The sequence below is a fragment of the Hemicordylus capensis genome, chromosome 6 (assembly GCF_027244095.1).
Source record: "Hemicordylus capensis ecotype Gifberg chromosome 6, rHemCap1.1.pri, whole genome shotgun sequence".
NCBI lineage: Eukaryota > Metazoa > Chordata > Lepidosauria > Squamata > Cordylidae > Hemicordylus > Hemicordylus capensis.
Window position 1 is genome coordinate 45,133,877 of NC_069662.1, and position 19,034 is coordinate 45,152,910.

The following is a 19,034-nucleotide window of genomic DNA, read 5'->3' on the forward strand; positions in this document are numbered from 1 at the left end:
AAACCAGGAGACAGAACTTTGAATACATGGTCCTGCGGTGCTGATAAATCAGACCCAAAGTTCCACCTAGTCCAGCATCCTGTTTCACAATGCCCACAACAGGGCATGAAAGGCCTCTTCTCCCTCCCAACGCTGCCCCCCAGAATTGGTATTCAGTGGCATTCAGCATCTGAACGGAGACATTCCCTTGGGTCATCATGGCCAATATAAAAGACACTGATAGATAAATCCTCCATGAAATTGTCTAATCCCCTTTTAAAGCAATCCAAGCCAGAGATCGCCACGTCTTAGGGTAATGAATTCCACAAACTAAATTAAATGTGTTGTATGAAGTACTTTACTTTGGTCCTGAAGCTATTTGCCAAACTATTTAATTGGGTAACACCAAGTTCTAATACTAGGTGAAAGTTCTTACTACTATTGATTTTCTTTACACCACACGTAACTTTATAAGCCTATGTCATGTCTGCTGCTCCCACTCTTCTGGTTATCTATTCTTAAATGCCAAGATTCTGTAATGAGATAATCTGAGGGGGCCCTGCTCCGGGTGCCGACAATGAGGGAGGCTCGGTTGTTGTGCACGCAGGACAGGGCCTTCTCTGTTGCTGCCCCCAGACTTTGGAATGCTCTCCTAGTGGCCATTCGCTCCTCAGACGCCATCACAGTGTTTAGAAAGCTTGTTAAATCTTAGGCTTTTTATCCAGGCCTTTACATGATTGTTTTATTGCTGAAATTGTTTTATTGCTGACGTAGAACTGGAGAAGGTACAGAAGAGGGCAACCAAGATGATCAGGGGCCTAGAGCACCTTTCTTATGAGGCAAGACTACAACACCTGGGGCTTTTTAGTTTAGAAAAAAAAGACGACTGTGGGGAGACATGATAGAGGTCTATAAAATCATGCATGGCGTGGAGAGAGAGAGAGATTCTTTTCCCTCTCACAACACTAGAACCAGGGGTCACTCCATGAAATTGATTGCCAGGAGGTCTAGGACCAACAAACGGAAGTACTTTTTCACACAACGCGTGATCCACTTGTGGAACTCTCTGCCACAGGATGTGGTGACAGCCGACAACCTGGATGGCTTTAAGAGGGGTTTGGATGACTTCATGCAGGAGAGGTCTATCAATGGCTACTAGTCGGAGGGCTGTGGGCTACCTCCAGCCTTGGGGGCGGGGTGCCTCTGAGTACCAGTTGCAGGGGAGTAATGGCAGGAGAGAGGGCACGCCCTCAACTCCTGTCTGTGGCTTCCAGCAGCATCTGGTGGGCCACTGTGCGAAACAGGATGCTGGATTAGATGGGCCTTGGGACTGATCCAGCAGGGCTGTTCTTATGTTCTGTGTGTTTTTATCCATGTACAGTTTTTGTGTTTGTATATCGTATATTTTAAATCAGATTTGTTTTCATATTTTTAGCTTAATACTTTTAACTGTCATTTTTATTATGTTTTTTAACTTTTGTAAACCGCCTTGGGATTGTTTTTAATGAAAGACGGTATATAAATTTGACAATAAATAAATAAATATATAACTCTTCTTCATAGGAAAGATGCTCCAACTCTTTGACCATTTTGGTCACATGTTTTCCTCATGTTGCCAATTTTCTTTTTGAGACAGAGTGACCAGAACTGTATATAGCATGGGTTCTCAAACTTGGATCGCAGATGTTGTTAGACATCATTCCCAGCCACATCTGGGAACTCAAGTTTAAGAACCCCTAGTATACATTATTCCAAATGCAGCAGCATTATTGATTTATATAAAGGCATAATGACACCAAATTGAAATTTATAGAATTCTGGACAAATGTGAAAGAGGGAAATATTCTCTCATAATTCTAGAACTCAGGATCACCCTACAAAGCCAATTAGTTGTAGGTTGAGGACTGAAAAAGTGATTTTCTGCACAATTAACATAAGAAATACACGAACAAGATCCAATGATGTTCATTAGGTTAAATGGCCTTTTAAAAAGAAAACATACAAAGATTTGATACTTTTAACTCATTTTTTTGCCCGGTATTATCAAAGTGATCCTCCTCTACTTTTCCCCTCTCTTTGTCTGCCTTATCTTCTACATTGTGAACCTAAAGGTCTGTGTATTATTTTGATTTAGGTACATACAGCACTTAGTTAATGAAAGCACTTTGTAGTAGTAATAATATTAATAAATAATATAATTTAATTAATAATAATAGACACATTCATAGGGAATCAACAGGCCTATCAACCGTGACTAGTCATGATTCATTAGCTTCATGGAATAGCTTAATAGTAGAGAAGAAGAATACTTCTGAATACCAGATGTTGGGGTGAAATGATCAGAGAAGGCCACCCATTTGACTCCAAAGAGGCCACATGAACTTATCCTATATCTTGTCAGCAATATGGTCATATAAAAGCTGATTTTTAAAAAATCAAGTATTGATGAGATAATGCAAATTATTGTTAAAGCAAATTCCCTGGACCCTGGGATAGGGATTTTGGGCTAATTGGAGGAGCTGAATCAAGGCAGAACACAGTTGATTTATCTTTTATTATTAGGTGCTAGTATCTTAAATACCCCTGTATTGGGTTGTGCGGGAGTAGAGGCCAAAATCAATTTTCATTTTTATTCGAGTCATGTCTACTGCATCTCTCCACTAGAAAATCTCTCCAGGTGGCTTACATAGCTGGTAAATACCAGTACAATTAAAACTCACGCAGAGATAGAAACAACTAATGCCATTAATGCCTCAAAACATTTGTAGGGGCGGGGGAGGAAAGTAAATTAAAACCAGAGATTTTAAAGATGCTGCACTGTACACCCAGTAACAACTTCTGCATTCATGCAGTATGATCATGGATTACTCATGGCTCTGCTGTAACCTGAACATTCTCTCCCCATATCCTCACCCCAGCTTCGCACAAGATATCCTGCCCAACCTCACTTCTTGAAGACCCTTTCTTGAGAGTCTATATTGGGTCTGTCCCAAATCAGAAATAGCAGATCTGATCGATGTTGAGTTTTCTGACCCTTCAGAATATAGTTATTAGATTTCTGATTGAAAATCTGATAACTATTGGTAAAAATCTCCTTAGAAGTTTATGAGGAAATTAAAAAATAAACTCAAAATAAAACCAATGGTTTAGCAAAAAGTTCTAAAATTTGGCACACACATCGTGGAGGATGGCTGGACTCTGTGTTTAATTTCAATTAAATCAGTCCATCCATTTTTAAAGTTATTTTTTTAACGTAACCTAGAATTTGTACATATATCTGAGAATTGTGGCAAAGAGTGATGTCACATCCGAGAATCATGATGCAACATCTGAGAATAAATAAATAAAAATCAGCTAAATAAAGAAATAGGCAGGCTGGTAAAGAGATGGCAGAAGATGCTACTCGCCCCCCGCCCCCCGCCCCCAATCAGGAATAAAAATGCAAACTCATTCTGTATTTTTGCCATTTTGTGCTCTGATATTCCAATATTATTACCAATATTTTTCTTGATATCCCCGATACAATATGGGATAATTCTGATCTGATATAGTCTTCTAAATGTTGGACTGGAATTATTTCCGATATCTCATAATCAGGCCATTTCTAGTATCAGAAATCAGATATTGCACAGGCCTATTTACTGCCTTCCATCTTCTCTCTTGTCAAGAAAAAGACAGCTTGAAAACAGCCTATGAAAGAAGGTTACGTTTAATGATATAACATGAAAAAGTAGAAACCCACAAAGCAGCTCTCCAAGGCTACTTCTGGTGAGCCACAAAGTGGGCCAAGATGGCCCAAACATGACCAAACTGTCCAAGGCCCATATGCCTCATGCTGCCACTGTCCAGGTACCAAGCATGGGATTTTCAGAGAAATTCTAGTGTGATCAAGATTACATCACTAAAGCAGTCTATAAGACAAGGAGTAGCCCGTCAAGTCTGAACGTTACAGAATTTTCTTTGCAGATCCTGATGTGTTCAAGAGTGGTAGAGAAGGCCCACTCACAATGGTGTTGCATCATAACAGTTCATTTCTGCCGCCGGTGTTTTGGCTTCTGTTCCTTGCGTTTCTGTGCTCTCATGTCCTTCTTGAGACGGCTGTCCACCACCTTGAAATGGCCCTTGACACCCGCAGGGCGGCGAACCTTCCGGCCTGCACCCTTCTTAGCTACAACGTAAGTTACCTGCCGTTTCTCTTTACCCAGGCCTGCCTTCTTGTAGATACTGCAAGGAAGTGGGGGGAAGGGGAAAAGTTATGACTGCAAACTTCAAAATCACTCACCAATATCCCATTCCCTGATGAAGGCACCTCTACCAGAGGACCCTTGACATTTTCCTTCCCCACCTGATCAATCTGCTGTCACTAGTCTTCATTTTATTATACCCTGACTCCAGGACCTCCCCTATGGCTGATTCTTTGTACAAAATTCAAGCTTCAGAAGCCTGGACCAAAACAAAGCTAATTAACATTACAAAAAGGAAGTATACAAGTTTAATGGAGTGCCAGGGAATGGCTTAAAGGGAAATAGCCTCGCTCTATTTGTAGATAATCAGATCTGGGACAGGCTAACATCTAGATGGGATGCTATGAGAACCTCCATAGAAGCTGCTTTATGATCAGTGTGGTATAGAGAATACAGGATTGGTCTAGGACTAGGAAGACCCATATTCAAACTCCTGTTCAGCTGACTGGTGGTCTTGGGCCAGCCATTCATTCTCTGCCTAACCTACCTCACATTATTGTTGCAAGGATAAAATGGGGGCGGGACACCATGTATGCTATCTTAAGCTTGTTGGGAAGATGGGAGGGATAAAAATTCAAACCATCCATTATTCTTGGAGGAATGTGGATGGATGGTAATTACATTTGTGGTTTTCACTGATACTCCTCTCTTCTCACAGTTACACAATCTGCCCCACACCAACCCCAAGTGATTTGGCTATGTGTACTTCTGTGAAATGGGGAGATTGGGGGTGGAGCAGGAAACTATGATGGAGGGTTTAGAAATCCAATTATAGCTCATTAAAGAATGGAATGGCAATGACAAACATTTAGTATGATGGCCTTCAACAAGGAGGCCATGCTTATATACACACTTTTCTTATACTCAGTAAGTCAGGTGGTGTGTGTGGTGTGTGGATCTGGCTTGATATTCCTTTGCCATAAAATCCATATAAAGATATTTAAGATAATAAGTATATTACTTCAGCCTGACCTAAAGCCAGAAGTTTCTAGTCTTGCTTTTCAGAAGTCTAACAGGATGCGGAAGCTGGTGTTTGTCAGTGCACATGAGTTAACCTAAATTGGAGATCTAGTTTGTAAGAGATTACAGCATGGCTTCCAGGAACTCCGCAACCCTGCCTATAAGGGGTTAATCTTCTGTTTGAGAAACTCAAACATTCTGGAAAACCATTCAGAGTAATTAGTACTGTTAGAAGCTCTTCCTCTCCACTTCAGAACTGTATTTTAATTGGAAGATGGTTTGATCAAACTGAGATATGCACATTTCAAGTTTAAATGAATTCCTTGTTCAAGAGTACAACAAAGAATATTTTTGAAATATTGGTTTCTTCCAAGCTCACACGAATAATTTTAATATGTAACCCAAACACAGTGAACTCCAAGAAGACAGACAGACCCCCAAGTCAGCATATGAAACTGTGTCATAAAAACTGGAAAGTATGCATTGTCTTTCTCTGCAATGCAACTCTCTGAAGAAAGATGATCAAGTTTCATCTGTATCTTCTGAAGTCTCTGCTTGTGTGCATTTTCTTCACAAGGAGAGAATGCTTTACTATGCCCAGATCCTTAGGCCACAAGAGAACACACTCCTACCCTTTCCAACAGCATTTTCTGCAGATTCTGAGAGGGACCAGATCCCTATGGGAATTTTGCTGAGCATGCAGGAACCCTGAGGCCTACGTAAGGCTAAAGACCCACCTGCGGAGTTGGGCGGCCTTTTCACGCTCTGAGATGTCCACTGTATTCACTACGGACTCTGCCTTCTTCTTCAACTGCTCCATTTTCTTCAACATCTGTGGGAAGAAGCAGAAAAGTCAGAACAGCGGAAAGGGCCCCAGCACGTACATGGCCAGGCACAACGACAGCCCGCTCTCCTGCTCACCCGGCGCTTCTTGCGGGCCTTGGCCTCTGCCACTTTCTTGATGGGTCGAGCGTTGATCTCCCGCCAGCGCTGGCGGTACTCCTCCATGGTCTGCCGGTCCACAGGCAGTGGCTTACGCCGGTGCTGCTGCTCCTCCTGGACAAACCACTCTGGAAGCTCCCCATCTTCCTCATTAAATGTGTATCTGGGAGCAGGGGGGGAAGGAAGTGCTAAGCAGGCAGATCAGGACAGAGTTATCCCCTCAATTATCCCCTGATAACTAAGCAAAGAGGCATCTTTTATGGTGGTGGGCGGGGGGGGGGGAATCTTTCCCTGGTGTCTACCATTTTAGCCTATAACCCCTTTTGAGACAAGGAACCATCATATGTATACAAAAGTTTTGTACTGTATTTTCCATTGTAATTTGTTCGTCTTATTTAATTTTTTATGTTTTTTACCGTTATGTTATTGTGAGCCCACCAGAGAACAATTTGTTATGGGGCAGCTAACAAATAAAGTTGATGATTATTATGTAAACTACTTTGAGAACCTTCATTGAAAAGTGGTATATAAAATATTCATAGAAGAAGTACAGTGCACGGAATACTGGAGTAGTTCTTTTGAAATCTGCCCATACTGTTGCACTGCACTGATATGGAGACAGAGAGCAAGGATTCCGGGTCAACTCTGAGCCTCCCATATATTCCACCTCTACAGGAAGAAGACAGACAGATCCACCTACCCAGAATTGTGTGTAGTTTGCACTAAGCGGGGAAAGATCATTATAATTTTGCACTTGAGCAAAATCAAATCTTGAGCCAAGCTGAAATGCTTAATAAACTAGGAAAAGCTCTTATTTTGCAGGTCATGGAGAGAAACAAGGAAACATGCAAAGTGATGAAGTCTGAACCACTAGAAGTCATATTCCCTCCCTCTCTCTGGTTTCAGAGATTCCAGGAGGTATTAAGAACATAAGAACAGCCCTGCTGGATCAGGCCCAAGGCCCATCTAGTCCAGCATCCTGTTTCGCACAGTGGCCCACCAGAAGCCGCTGGAAGCCACAGACAGGAGTTGAGGGCATGCCCTCTCTCCTGCCATTACTCCCCTGCAACTGGTACTCAGAGGCATCCTGTTGTGCACTTATTTTATTTATTAAAATTGTATTTTCAGATAATCTTCACATTCTTATGGAACAGAAACCTGTTTTAAGGGGGTGGGGGGGACGACACAGACATTCTCAGGAAGCTAGATTCTGTGCCCATACAGATACTTCCCAAACACACAGTCTCAATTGTGCTTGGTTACCCTCTACACCTCACATTAACCATGTATATGATAATTTGAGTTAAGCAATTGTAGAAGTGGAGGCATGCTCTTACAGACATGCATGAAATCCATGCATGAAGCTAGAATGCCAGCTTCAGCAGAGGAAGAAGCAAGAGGGAGGGAGTGTTCCATCTGCCCTGTGTCATTTTGCCCTGGAAGGCGGCGAGTTGAGCTTGTGGCAAGTGCCAGCAGCTGACCCCGTTTTCCTGAGGCTCTCTCTCTTTGGAAGCAACCTTGCTGCAGCCCTCTGTTGGTGGCAGAGCTGCAGCTCCCAGGAGGAGGGCCCAGAGTGCTGACTCAGCAGTTTCTGCTGGGTCCTGCATCACTTCCTGGGCTGGCAGTATAAAACAGCATGCTGCTCTGGGTAGTCAGCTCGCCGCTGGCGGGGTTGCCTCCGAAGGGGTGGGGGCCCACAAAGGCAAGGGCTCCACTCTGCTGACTGGGAGTAATTTCTTAGCTCTTTAAATCATGTGCCTAAAGTGAGGATGTGAACCTGGAGAGAGCTGCTAAGTGAGCAAAGAGGCACCTTTTAAAAGTGGTGATTCTCTTCATTTAGCAGGGGAAGACCCCCTCCAACCCCAGCACAGCATCCCTCCAGTGGCTGTTTTCTTTTTAGATTGTAAGCCCTTTGGGGACAGGGAGCCATCTATTTTTCTTACTTACTTATTTATTTAAACCGCCTTGGGAACTTTGGTTAAAAGTGGTGTATAAGTATTCATTGTACTGTATTATTGGGAGAGGTGGCCAGAGTAAAACCTGGTCTAGTTTTGCTGGAGGAGTTTCAATTCTTGGTCCCCAAGGATGTGGACAAACTGTTTAGTCGAGTTCAGCCAACCACATTCATCCTTCATGGCTTATTAAGTCTAGTCAGGAGGGGATTTTTAGCTGGTTCCAGCAGGTTCTAAACACCTCACTGAGCAAGGGAGTGGTCCCAGCTCCATTGAAGGAAGCTGTTATTCAACCACTCCTAAAGAAACCCAGTCTGGACTGAGAGGATGTAAACAACTATAGGCCTGCGGCCAATATTCCCTTCCCGGGGAAGGTGCTTGAGTGTGTAGTGGCTGACCAGTTCCAGACACTCTTGGAGGAAATGGACTTTCTAGATCCATTTCAATCAGTCTTCTGGCCTGGCTTTGGAACAGAAACGGCTTTGGTCAGCCTGAGGGATGACCTATGCAGAGAGAGAGGCAGGGCGAGTGCAACTCTGCTTTTGATACCATTCACCATGGTATCCTTTTGGATAGGCTGGCTGAGCTGGTTTTGGGAGGCATTGTTTGGAGGTGGTTCTACTCCTACTTCAAGGTGTCATCAATACGCAGATGGCAGTCAGTTGTATCTCTCTTTTTCATCAGACAAGGTGAGGTGGTGACTGTCCTGAATTGGTGTTTGGATGCAGTAATGGACTGGATGAAAGTAAATAAGCTGAGACTCAATCCAGACAAGACTGAAGTACTGTTGGTTGGTGGTTCCTCTGCCCGGGTGAATGATGTCCAGCCTGTTCTAGATGGGGTTGCACTTCCCCTGAAGGAGCAGGTTCGCAGTTTGGGGTGCTCACTGATCCAGCACTATCACTAGAGTCTTAAGGGGCTCGGAGCGCCTTCTATCAGTTTTGGCCGACATGCCAACTGCAACCTTACCTGGACAGAGATAAGTTGGCCAGTTACTCATGCTCTGGTAACCTCTCACATAGACTACCATAATGCAATGTACGTGGGGCTGCCTTTGAAAATGGTCTGGAAATAGGGCTGAAAGATTATTAACTGGGACTGGATGTTTTGAGCATATTACACCAGTGCTTTCGTCCGCTGCGCTGGCTCCCAGTCAGTTTCCAGGCCAAATTCAAAGTGCTTTAAAACCCTAAATGTCTTAGGACCGGGTTACTCAAGAGAATGCCTTGCCCCATATGTCCCAACCCAGACCTTAAGATCTTTGCAGGCCCTCCTCCAGGTGCCCCTGCCAAACGAGGTGAGCGGGTAGCTACCAGGGAGAGGGCCGTTTCTGTGGTTGCACCCCATTTATGAAATAGCCTCCCCAGTGAGGCTTGCCTGGCTTCATCACTTTGTTCTTTTAGATGCCAGGTAAAGACCTTTTTGTTCACCCAGGCCTTTTAAGTTCTGATTTTTAGATTTGATTTGATTTTTAACAAATTTTAAGAATTAGTTCTAAACTGCTCTGTATTGCATTTTATTTTCTCCCTTTTTGTCTGTTATTATTTAATGTGTTATGTGTTTTGATTGTATGTTTTAATCCTGTGTTGTAAGCCGCCCACAGAACAATTTGTTATGGGGCAGCTAACAAAGTTATTATTATTTTTATTACTATTATCCAAAGCATGGTGCTTGCCCCTTTACACACAGATGGCTGAACTGGGATTAGTTTGGGTCCTGTAGATCGAAGTTTAGTTCAGTAGGCCTTTCCAGCCACACCCTCAGACCTCAGTCTTTTGCCCTGCTCAGCACCCTCTTTCCCACTGGATCACTAGTGCTCCAGAAATCCACGACAACTTCTCTTCAGCCCACCCTTCACACTGGACTCCCCCTGCCCCCACCCATTACCTGTTGAATGAGCCATCAATCAAGTCCCTCTTGGCCTTGCGGGCAGTGGCGATGACCGCTCCTAGCGCCAAACCCTCGGCATCCAGAATCCGAGCTCGCTTCACTATTACATAGAGAGACACAGGATTCAACCCGCTGTCAAAGTGGGTGCCCTGGCTTTATGCTCAGAGAGGATGGCAGTAACAGACAGAATGAAAACCCCCACCATTTCCTTTGTTCTTCCTCACCTGGGTCTTCAATGGGGACGACCTCGAAATCACTGGGCTCTGCTCGGAGCCGCTTCTTTCCAGCACGCGAGGCTGGCTGCTCCCTAAGCAGGGAAGGAAAAGGGAGTCAAAAGCATGTGAGCCAATGTTTTGTAGTGGCAAAACTGCTAGGCTTGGACCAGGGAAGTCTAAGTAAACCTCTGCTCATCCGTGAAGCTTGGTAGATTGACAGCAGTCAAGTCGCTGCCTCTCACATCCTAGCCTAAACCTGACCTTAACAGGGCTGCTGAAAGGCTAAAACGCTGCACTGCGCTCTTTAGAGGAAGGCTGGAATATAAAAACTATATGCATTAAGACTGAAATAAAAACATACTCAATAAAGAAGGTTGAAATATCCAGTTAATCTAACCAATTAAAAGCCTTTTGATTAAGATGCCTCCAGCAGATTGATTCTATGTTTTTAATTATTTTTAATGCAAGTATTTACTTGCATTCGTACAAGCAGCTGGCACCAGATAAGAGGTGTTATCTCCTCTCTCTTTCTCACAGAGGGTGCCTACTATGATATTTGTGTGTATCAACTTCCCCCTGCAAAGCTCTTGTTTCCTATATAGACAACTTACTCAACTGATCAGAACTCATATGATGAATTAGCGAGGGTTTCTTTAAATTGAGTGACAGACCTAATCAGATAGTTCTGCGGACAACTTTTTGCCATGCACTCCAGTCTCCTATATATATTAGGGGTGTGCAATTCGGGATTTCGGGTGATTCGGCTCGGACCCGAACCGAATCACCCCTGTTCTGTTTTGTGCCCGAATCTGGGTCACCCGAATCACCCTTGATTCGGTTCGGATTCGGATTTAATCCGAATCGATTCGGGGGGGTAAAAAGGGGCCCAGGGGCAAAATTTTGGGGTGGGGTGATAGTGCCCAATGGGTAGAGTCTACCACCCCAATTTCAGGGGGATTGGGCAAAATCCTGATTTTTGGTGAATTTTTAAAGTTTTAGTGACTTTGGGGCAGTTCGGGGGCATAGCATGGGATCTGGGCAAAAGGAGTGGGGTGGGGTGGTAGTGCCTAATGGGTGCAGGCTACCACCCCAATTTCAGGGGGATTGGGCAAAGGGCTGATTTTTGGTAAATTTCTGAAAATTTCATGTCTTTGGGGCAGATTGGGGCATATTGGGGCAGAAAGTGGGGCCTGGGGCAGAATAGTGGGGTGGGGTGGTAGTGCCTAATGGGTGGAGGCTACCACCCCAATTTCAGGGGGTTTGGACAAAGGGCTGATTTTTTGAGAATTTTTGAAGTTTTAGTGACTTTGGGGCAGTTTGGGGGCAGAAAGTGGATCTGCCCCAAAATAGTGGGGTGGGGTGGTAGTGCCTAATGGGTGGAGGCTACCACCCCAATTTCAGGGGGATTGGGCAGAGGGCTGATTTTTTGAGAATTTTTGAAGTTTGGGTGTCTTTGGGGCAGATTGGGGGCAGAATTCACAGGTGTGAATTCTCATTATATCATAGCAAATGAGATTTTTTTCAATTAAACAACTCTCATGACCCCACTTTCACTTTTTCACACTTTCCTTTACTATGAATAATATGAGGAAGTAATCAGTTTAGCACACTTCACCTTATGAAGACAAACCTCATACAAATAAATTCACCATAATTCACCCCTCTGCCCAATCACTCTTAAATTGGGGATGGGTGGTAGCCTCCACCCATTAGGCACTATCTACCAGCCCACCCCACTCCTTTGGGGCAGATCCACTTTCTGCCCCCAAACTGCCCCAAAGTCACTAAAACTTCAAAAATTCTCAAAAAATCAGCCCTTTGTCCAAACCCCCTGAAATTGGGGTGGTAGCCTCCACCCATTAGGCACTACCACCCCACCCCACTATTCTGCCCCAGGCCCCACTTTCTGCCCCAATATGCCCCAATCTGCCCCAAAGACATGAAATTTTCAGAAATTTACCAAAAATCAGCCCTTTGCCCAATCCCCCTGAAATTGGGGTGGTAGCCTGCACCCATTAGGCTCTACCACCCCACCCCACTCCTTTTGCCCAGATCCCATGCTATGCCCCCGAACTGCCCCAAAGTCACTAAAACTTTAAAAAATCGCCAAAAATCAACCGTGAATCGAATCACCCGAATTTTTCGTGCCCAAAATTCGGGTGATTCGGCTCGTGCCCAAAAAATATCGGGGGACATCGGGGGTGATTAGGTTCGGCCCCGAATCACCCGAAATTGTTCGTTTCGGGCACAGATCGTTCTGTGCCCGAAATTTTTTGCACATCCCTAATATATATCCTACTTTTATGGAGGAGCTCCCATCCAGATTACTGATCAGGTCCACACCTGATTTGCTTCAGTAAGGCCGCAGAATCAGATACTCTCAAACCACTCACTGGGCCCCACTTGGTCTCTGCTTGGGGCAAGCTGTTCTGTGTTGCTTAGGCTGATCCAAGGTGGGAATTACCCCACTTCATGGCACAGAAAACAACACAGCTCAGTGGAAGAGCATCTGCTTGTAAGCTGAAAGTCCCAGGTTCAAGCCCTGGCATATCCAGGAAGAGCTAGGAAACACTCCTGCTTAACACACCTTGGAGAGTAACTGCCAGTCAGTGGTTCAGTTGCTCTTCCCCTGCTCAATAAAGAGAATCACCACTTTTAAAAGGTGCCTCTGTGCTCAGTTAACAGGGGACTGAGGATCTGACTTGGTATAAGGCAGCTGCCTACATTTCTGTCTTTGTGGTGGCATACTAGATGGCATTTTGGTCTATTTACTTCATTATGGATATATTTAATAAATATAAAAACCAACATTATTTCCATACCATCCATCCCAAGATTTCAGGGTAGTGAACAAGAAATCAAAACTACAGTAATAAAATTGCAACTAAAGCAAATAAAACTACAATCAACTAAAAGGAAAACAAAGGCCTAGATAAAAAAAAAAACAAGAGTAGACTTCAATCTCCTCTGGACGATGGGGAATGAAGGAGCCATGTGATCTCATCTGGGAGTGAGTTCCACAGCCTGGGGATAGTCACTGAACAGGCCCTGTCCCAGGTACTCAACAAATGTGATGGGTTGGATGTGGGCTAATAAACTGAAACTGAATCCAGACAAGACGGAGGTACTGTTGGTCAGTAGGAGAGCACATCAGGATGAGAAGATTCTACTGGTTCTGGATGGGGTTGCGCTCCCCTTGAAGAAGCAAGTATACAGCTTGGGGGTATTGCTGGACCCGGCTCTGCTTTTGGAAGCTCAGGTGGAGGCGGTGGCCAGGGGTGTCTGTGCACGACTTTGGCTAGTGCACCAGCTGCATCCCTTTCTTGAGAAGACAGATTGGCCACAGTTACCCATGCCTTTAGTCACGTCACAGCTGGATTACTGTAATGTGCTCTACGTGGGGCTGCCCTTGAAGAATATGCGGAAACTGCAGCTAGTGTAAAATACGGCAGCTAGGGTTTTATCTCGAGCTGTTCAGTGGGAGCACATCACACCCATTCTGAAGGAGCTGCACTGGCTGCCGGTTCGTTTCCTGGTCCAATTCAAGGTGCTGGTTTTGACCTTTAAAGCCCTTAACGGTTTGGGCCAGGGATACCTGAGGGACCGCCTGCTCCCAAGGGTTGCTGCCCACTTGACGAGGTCATCTGAGGGGGCTCTGCTCCGGGTGCCACAACGAGGGAGGCTCGGTTGTCGTGCACGTGGGACAGGGCCTTCTCTGTTGCTGCCCCCAGACTCTGGAACACTATCCTGGTGGGTATCCACTCCTCAGTCTCCATCACAGTTTTTAGAAAGCATGTCAAATCGTGACTTTTTACCCAGGCTTTTATATGATTGTCTCCACTGCTGCTTCTTGTATTTTGTGCTGTTTTTATGCTAGTGTTTTTATTTATTTATTTTTAAAATCATATTTGTTTTTATATTTTTAAGCTCAATATTTTAACGTGTCTTGTTATAATCTTGTTTTTAAATTTTATTGTGAGATGCCTTGGGATTTTTTTTTAACGAAAGGCAGGGTATAAATTTAACAATCAAAATTAAAATTTAAAAAAACCTGGCTTCAGCAGGTGTGGACATGCAGAGCGGAGCCAACTGACCTAGTCAGATCCGTAGATTCAGATGGGAGCAGGTGGCCATTAAGGTACCCAAGACCCAAGTCATTTAGGGCTTTAAAAAGGTAATAACTAGCACCTTGAATTGCACCCAGAAATAAGACCGGCAGCCAGTGCAGTGTCTTCAGATTAGGTGTCATATGAGCACTACAGGCAGCTTCAGTAATCAGTCTGCAGTTTCCAAACACTTTTCAGGAGCAGCCCTATGCAGAGCGCACTGCAATCATGCAAATGCAACATGACTAAGACATGGATGTCAGGGGCCAAGACGGAAGGGTTGATTAATTTGGGCCTGTAAGGAAGCAAGTATTGCGTGAGTGCGAGAACGAAACAACTGTTTATGTAGCATCATTCATGTACAAGCATGAGAGGACAAGGCCCTGCCTTGAGGAGTTTACAATCTAGACACACGCAATAGTGAAAGTAAAGGAAACTGAGGCGCGGTGAAGAGTATGGGGTTATTCCAGTTACATGAATTTGGTTACAATTGCACGTACTTAGGCTTAGTTACAGATTGCAGCCCCACCCCACCCCAGAGGGTTAGGTTTTTCTCCTGTTGTAACAGTCCCCAAATACAGTGCTTTCCCCTTTCCCCTCTATATGTGAACAGAAACTATTCACTTCTGGGGGCGGGGGAAATAAAATACAGGTGGCCCTTGTTATTCACGGTCCCGGCACCTGCGGTTTTGCGTCTCCATGGTTGGGCAATGTAGAACAGACCTCATTATACGCAGTTTGGAAAAAATAGTAAGAATTTGCCTATCCATGGTTTGTGGGTGGCCAGAAGTGACCTCAGAGGTCATTTCCGGCCACCATTTTGCTGCATGGAGCCATTTTATAGCTCTTCCTTCAAGAAACAAATCAACAGACCTCTCCCCTGTGATTTTTTGCAGAAGGTTGGTGGAATTGGGAGTTGGCGAGGGGCACTGCTGGACACCTGAAGAGCATGGTACAGCACTTTATTTCTCTTATTTCTGCCTTTTAAAGCCCTTTTTTCACTTCCAGGAACCTAACCCCCCAATTCCCATTGCCTCAAGGTCTCATTATCTGTGGTTGTAGGTGAGAATGAAGCTCCCATGGATAACGAGGGCCAGCTGTAGTACACTTGGGGATTCTGCTGGGGAAGAAAACTCCATTCCTTGGTGACCCCAGACATCAGAAACCAAGCTTGTCTCTCTCTGCATGCCCCCATCCTGGGTGCTATTTCTTATTCACACTAAAGGGTGGTGAGATGTTAGGAACTGGCTTATAGATCTTAATATTTTGTGTTTTCCAAAGGCTATTATCTGCTCTCCAGCCAGGGCAGATTATACAAGTATAAAGTTATATTTATTGTGTCCCAAAGAGAAGCACTGCAGAGGACAAGTAATTCCTAGTACAAGATCGAAGTCACCCTCACAACAGAGTCAGTTCAGCAGCCAAATGTACTTGCTCGGCCCTCATGATATAATCACTTCACCTCTCTTCCTCGCTATCGCTGTCGCTCTCATCCGTGTCAGAGCCTTTCCCCTCAGTTGGTGCTTCAGTTCCCACAGGCTCCAGGCCTTCTTTGAGGTTCAACCCAGGCACAGCCTCCTGCCGAGTCTGTTTTTTCTTCTTCACATTTCTGGAGACTGTGTAAGAGAAAACCGCAAGGTAAAAGTGAAGAACCTCCAGACACTCCCACAGTTACCCTGAATTCACTGGCGGATATCCAGGCGAAGAGTTGTGCGTGGGGAAATACTTCCACGGGGGCACAAAGGGGAATTTTTAGCCATCTCCACCTCCCCGCTGCAGATGCCATCGCCTCCTGAAGACATGTTGTCCCTGAAGGTTAGCAGACATGTTTAGTGAATATCTCTGAGTATTTTCAGAAGGCACAGGCAGCTGCCAAAGGAAGGGAAAGGGGATTGTTGGAAATCATCCTTCCCCTTCTATGCACATGCAACACTTAATCTAAATGTCAGCCATGGGCATGTGGGGGAGAGGAAGAGACTCAAATCCAGAGCTCCAGGATTCATGCACAGCTGTCAGATCCAACATAAAAGCATTAGTTACTGTTACTTGGGGTGAGAGGGGGTGGAGGGCACCTTAACTCTTGGTTTACAGTTCCCCTCACCACCAAATAACATGGAACACCCTTAGAAAGTGTTGCATTTCTACATATCATGTGCCAGTCATAACAAAAGTACATTGAATAAGTGAATGGGCTTGCTTACATGTGTGTGTTTGTGTGCGCACATGTGCACGCGCGTGTGCGCACACACACAGTCTTTTACTACTTTGTTTTTCTCTGTCCCAGGGAGCTGATGGAGTCTGAAAGATCAGAGATCACATCCCTTGGAATGGGAGCGATAACATCCCTCCAGCTGCCTCTGTGCATCTCCTCCAAGCCATTTACATAACAGACAGGTGCCCATGGAATTAACCAATACAACATTCATTTAGTGCTAATGGTGTGCTAGGCATAGCGCAAAAGGCGAGGCTGCAGTCCCTGCCCAAAGAGCATACTATGTATATGAAGCATCAGTTTTGAAAGGCTCTAGTGACAGTAGCAGAAACAGATGTATGACTGGTGCCAGAACAGCAGCCCTGCTTACGTCACTTTTACATCATCCAATAAACCAACACATGCAATGCTGTTTCATCCCAAGTTTCCCTAGCCCACCTCAGAACGTTTATAGGCTGCTTTTCACAAATGTGATGGGTCAAAGTGGCTTACAATTAAACAAAACAACAAATTAAGAATAGCAAATATACAGCACCAGACAATCCAACAAAAGGCCTTTATAACTTGCAAAACCAAAAAACAACCCAGCAGCATGGGGGCCTCCAGGCCTTATGAGCCTCCTGAGGGGTGGGGGACAGATTTCTACAACTTAGGTACTGCTACCCAAAAGACCCCATTGTACATCACTGCCAGGCATTGCTCAAGTGGCAGCAAGACACAGAGCAGATCCTCCAAGGATGAGCCTCATTTGCTGCCACATGTGCGGGGTATACTAACTCAAGAGCAGGGATGTCGACTCATAAGTTGTTACTTACTAAGATACAGAACCTGCTATTTTCAGTGTGCAGCCACATATTGCTTCTAAAGTCTAGCCCCCACCCCAACCACCACCGAAAGATGGCACTGGTTGCATGTCCTCTTCACCTCAGCTCCATATTTTCATCCACTCCTCAACAGTCCCCTTTCCCTGGACATGCAAGGCCAATCAGGCTTACCTGGTGAAGCTTCCGCCTGGCCCTGGGACAGGATTTGCGCCTGCCCGATCTCCAGTGCCTCATCAGCATCGTCATCAATCCCAGCAAAAGCCTCCTGTGCAACAGCAAACGCAAAGTCAAGACCCATCTGGAAGCTTCCCTTCCTCCGGTGCAGCGCTACGTCTCCAACACAGCTGCACTCGGCCCACGGCAAACCACAGGGAGCCAACCTGCCGGCAGTAGCCCGGAAGGGCCAGTCCCACAGACCCACTACAAGAATGATGGGCCATGTTCCACTTAGTGGAGAACAGCACTACACTCTCCCTTGGGGGAAGGGGGAAGGAATCAGGATCTCTCCTGCATCAGAGAAGCTCACCTTGCCAAACCATAGACTTGCTTGACGCTTCTCACGCTCCTCCTTGTCCTCCAGCTGCACCAACAGGGGATTCCCTGCATCATCGTTCTCTTCCTCCTCCTCCTCACAGACAACCCTACAAAGACATCAGAGGAGCCTCAGGGAAGCCCGGAACACCGACGCAGGCAGATCGGCATCTGGGCCTGCACAGCAGGGAGATTGGCCCTGCAGGCCTTTCCTTGCTGCCCTGGGCCCAGAATGGCAGGAATAATGAAACCTCAACTACAGACATGAGGGTGACATGTTAATGGGCGCTGTAGAATATCCAACACATGCTCCACGCCAGTATTGTCCCAAGACAAGGACCTTCAGGCGATACAGACAGGGATTTTTCCAAAAACAGAACTTTGGCAAAGTCCAGCCTTTCAGGCCAGTTTCTTCCTTTTAAGTCTGATCCCAGAAATTATATTGTTATTTGGGATGCATGCATAATAGACCCATGATTGGGTGCCTGCATCCACAAGGTACAGGCCTCCTATAATTTTGCTGGAATTTTACTGAGATTATGTGGTTGCTGCTATTTTTGCCTTCTTAATGATGTCATTAATGATTTGAGATTGTAAGCTGCTCTAAAAGTCTCTACTGAAGAGCAGGATACATACAATGAGACTCACACCCATACTTACTGGGCAGGCAACCTTGCTCCTCACTTCTGTCTGCAAGTCAGTTAAAATGCTACGATGGGTTGACTTGCAATTCTTTCCATTGAAGGGGAGCCAACATCTTATGCAAATTTACCGCTCCCATATTAGTGCTGCACACAGGAGCAGATCATCCATGTGAGACAGTGGCATACCAAGCTCTGAAGGGGCCTGTGTGCAAGAACTGAACGTGGGCCCCATCAGATAGTTTCCTCATAGGGATCAATGGGAAATCCAAAAATATCAATGCCTCCTGATTAGGCAGAAAGCCCGGAAGTTTCACTTCCTATCTGATGATAGCATTAAATGTGTGGACATTCAAGGAGATCAATACACCTGTTGATTTCTAATGAACTTTTTAAAAAAGTTATTTTTTGAAGAACCATTAAAAATCAAATAGGTGGACTCATCTCCTTGAACTTCCACACATTTACTGCCACCATCATGTAGGAATTCCCCATTGTTCCCTATGGCCAGAACAAGCTGCATTCACAGAGTGCGTGC

At 45.1% G+C, this 19,034-nt stretch overlaps 1 protein-coding gene across 1 annotated transcript in view; it reads right to left on the bottom strand.

The window, feature by feature from the left end:
* Window positions 1-3,672: 3,672 nt before the first annotated feature.
* Window positions 3,673-19,034, bottom strand: part of FTSJ3 (FtsJ RNA 2'-O-methyltransferase 3) — a 46,777-nt gene continuing 31,415 nt past the window's right edge. Inside the window, exons 14-21 of the mRNA XM_053260055.1 lie at window positions 17,851-17,965; window positions 17,496-17,589; window positions 15,751-15,904; window positions 10,192-10,274; window positions 9,965-10,067; window positions 6,105-6,288; window positions 5,921-6,015; window positions 3,673-4,203 (exon numbers count right to left, since the gene is read on the bottom strand). Coding sequence (XP_053116030.1) covers window positions 4,008-4,203; window positions 5,921-6,015; window positions 6,105-6,288; window positions 9,965-10,067; window positions 10,192-10,274; window positions 15,751-15,904; window positions 17,496-17,589; window positions 17,851-17,965 — 1,024 coding nt within the window. The 3' untranslated portion in view covers window positions 3,673-4,007. The remainder of the gene's footprint in view (window positions 4,204-5,920; window positions 6,016-6,104; window positions 6,289-9,964; window positions 10,068-10,191; window positions 10,275-15,750; window positions 15,905-17,495; window positions 17,590-17,850; window positions 17,966-19,034) is intronic.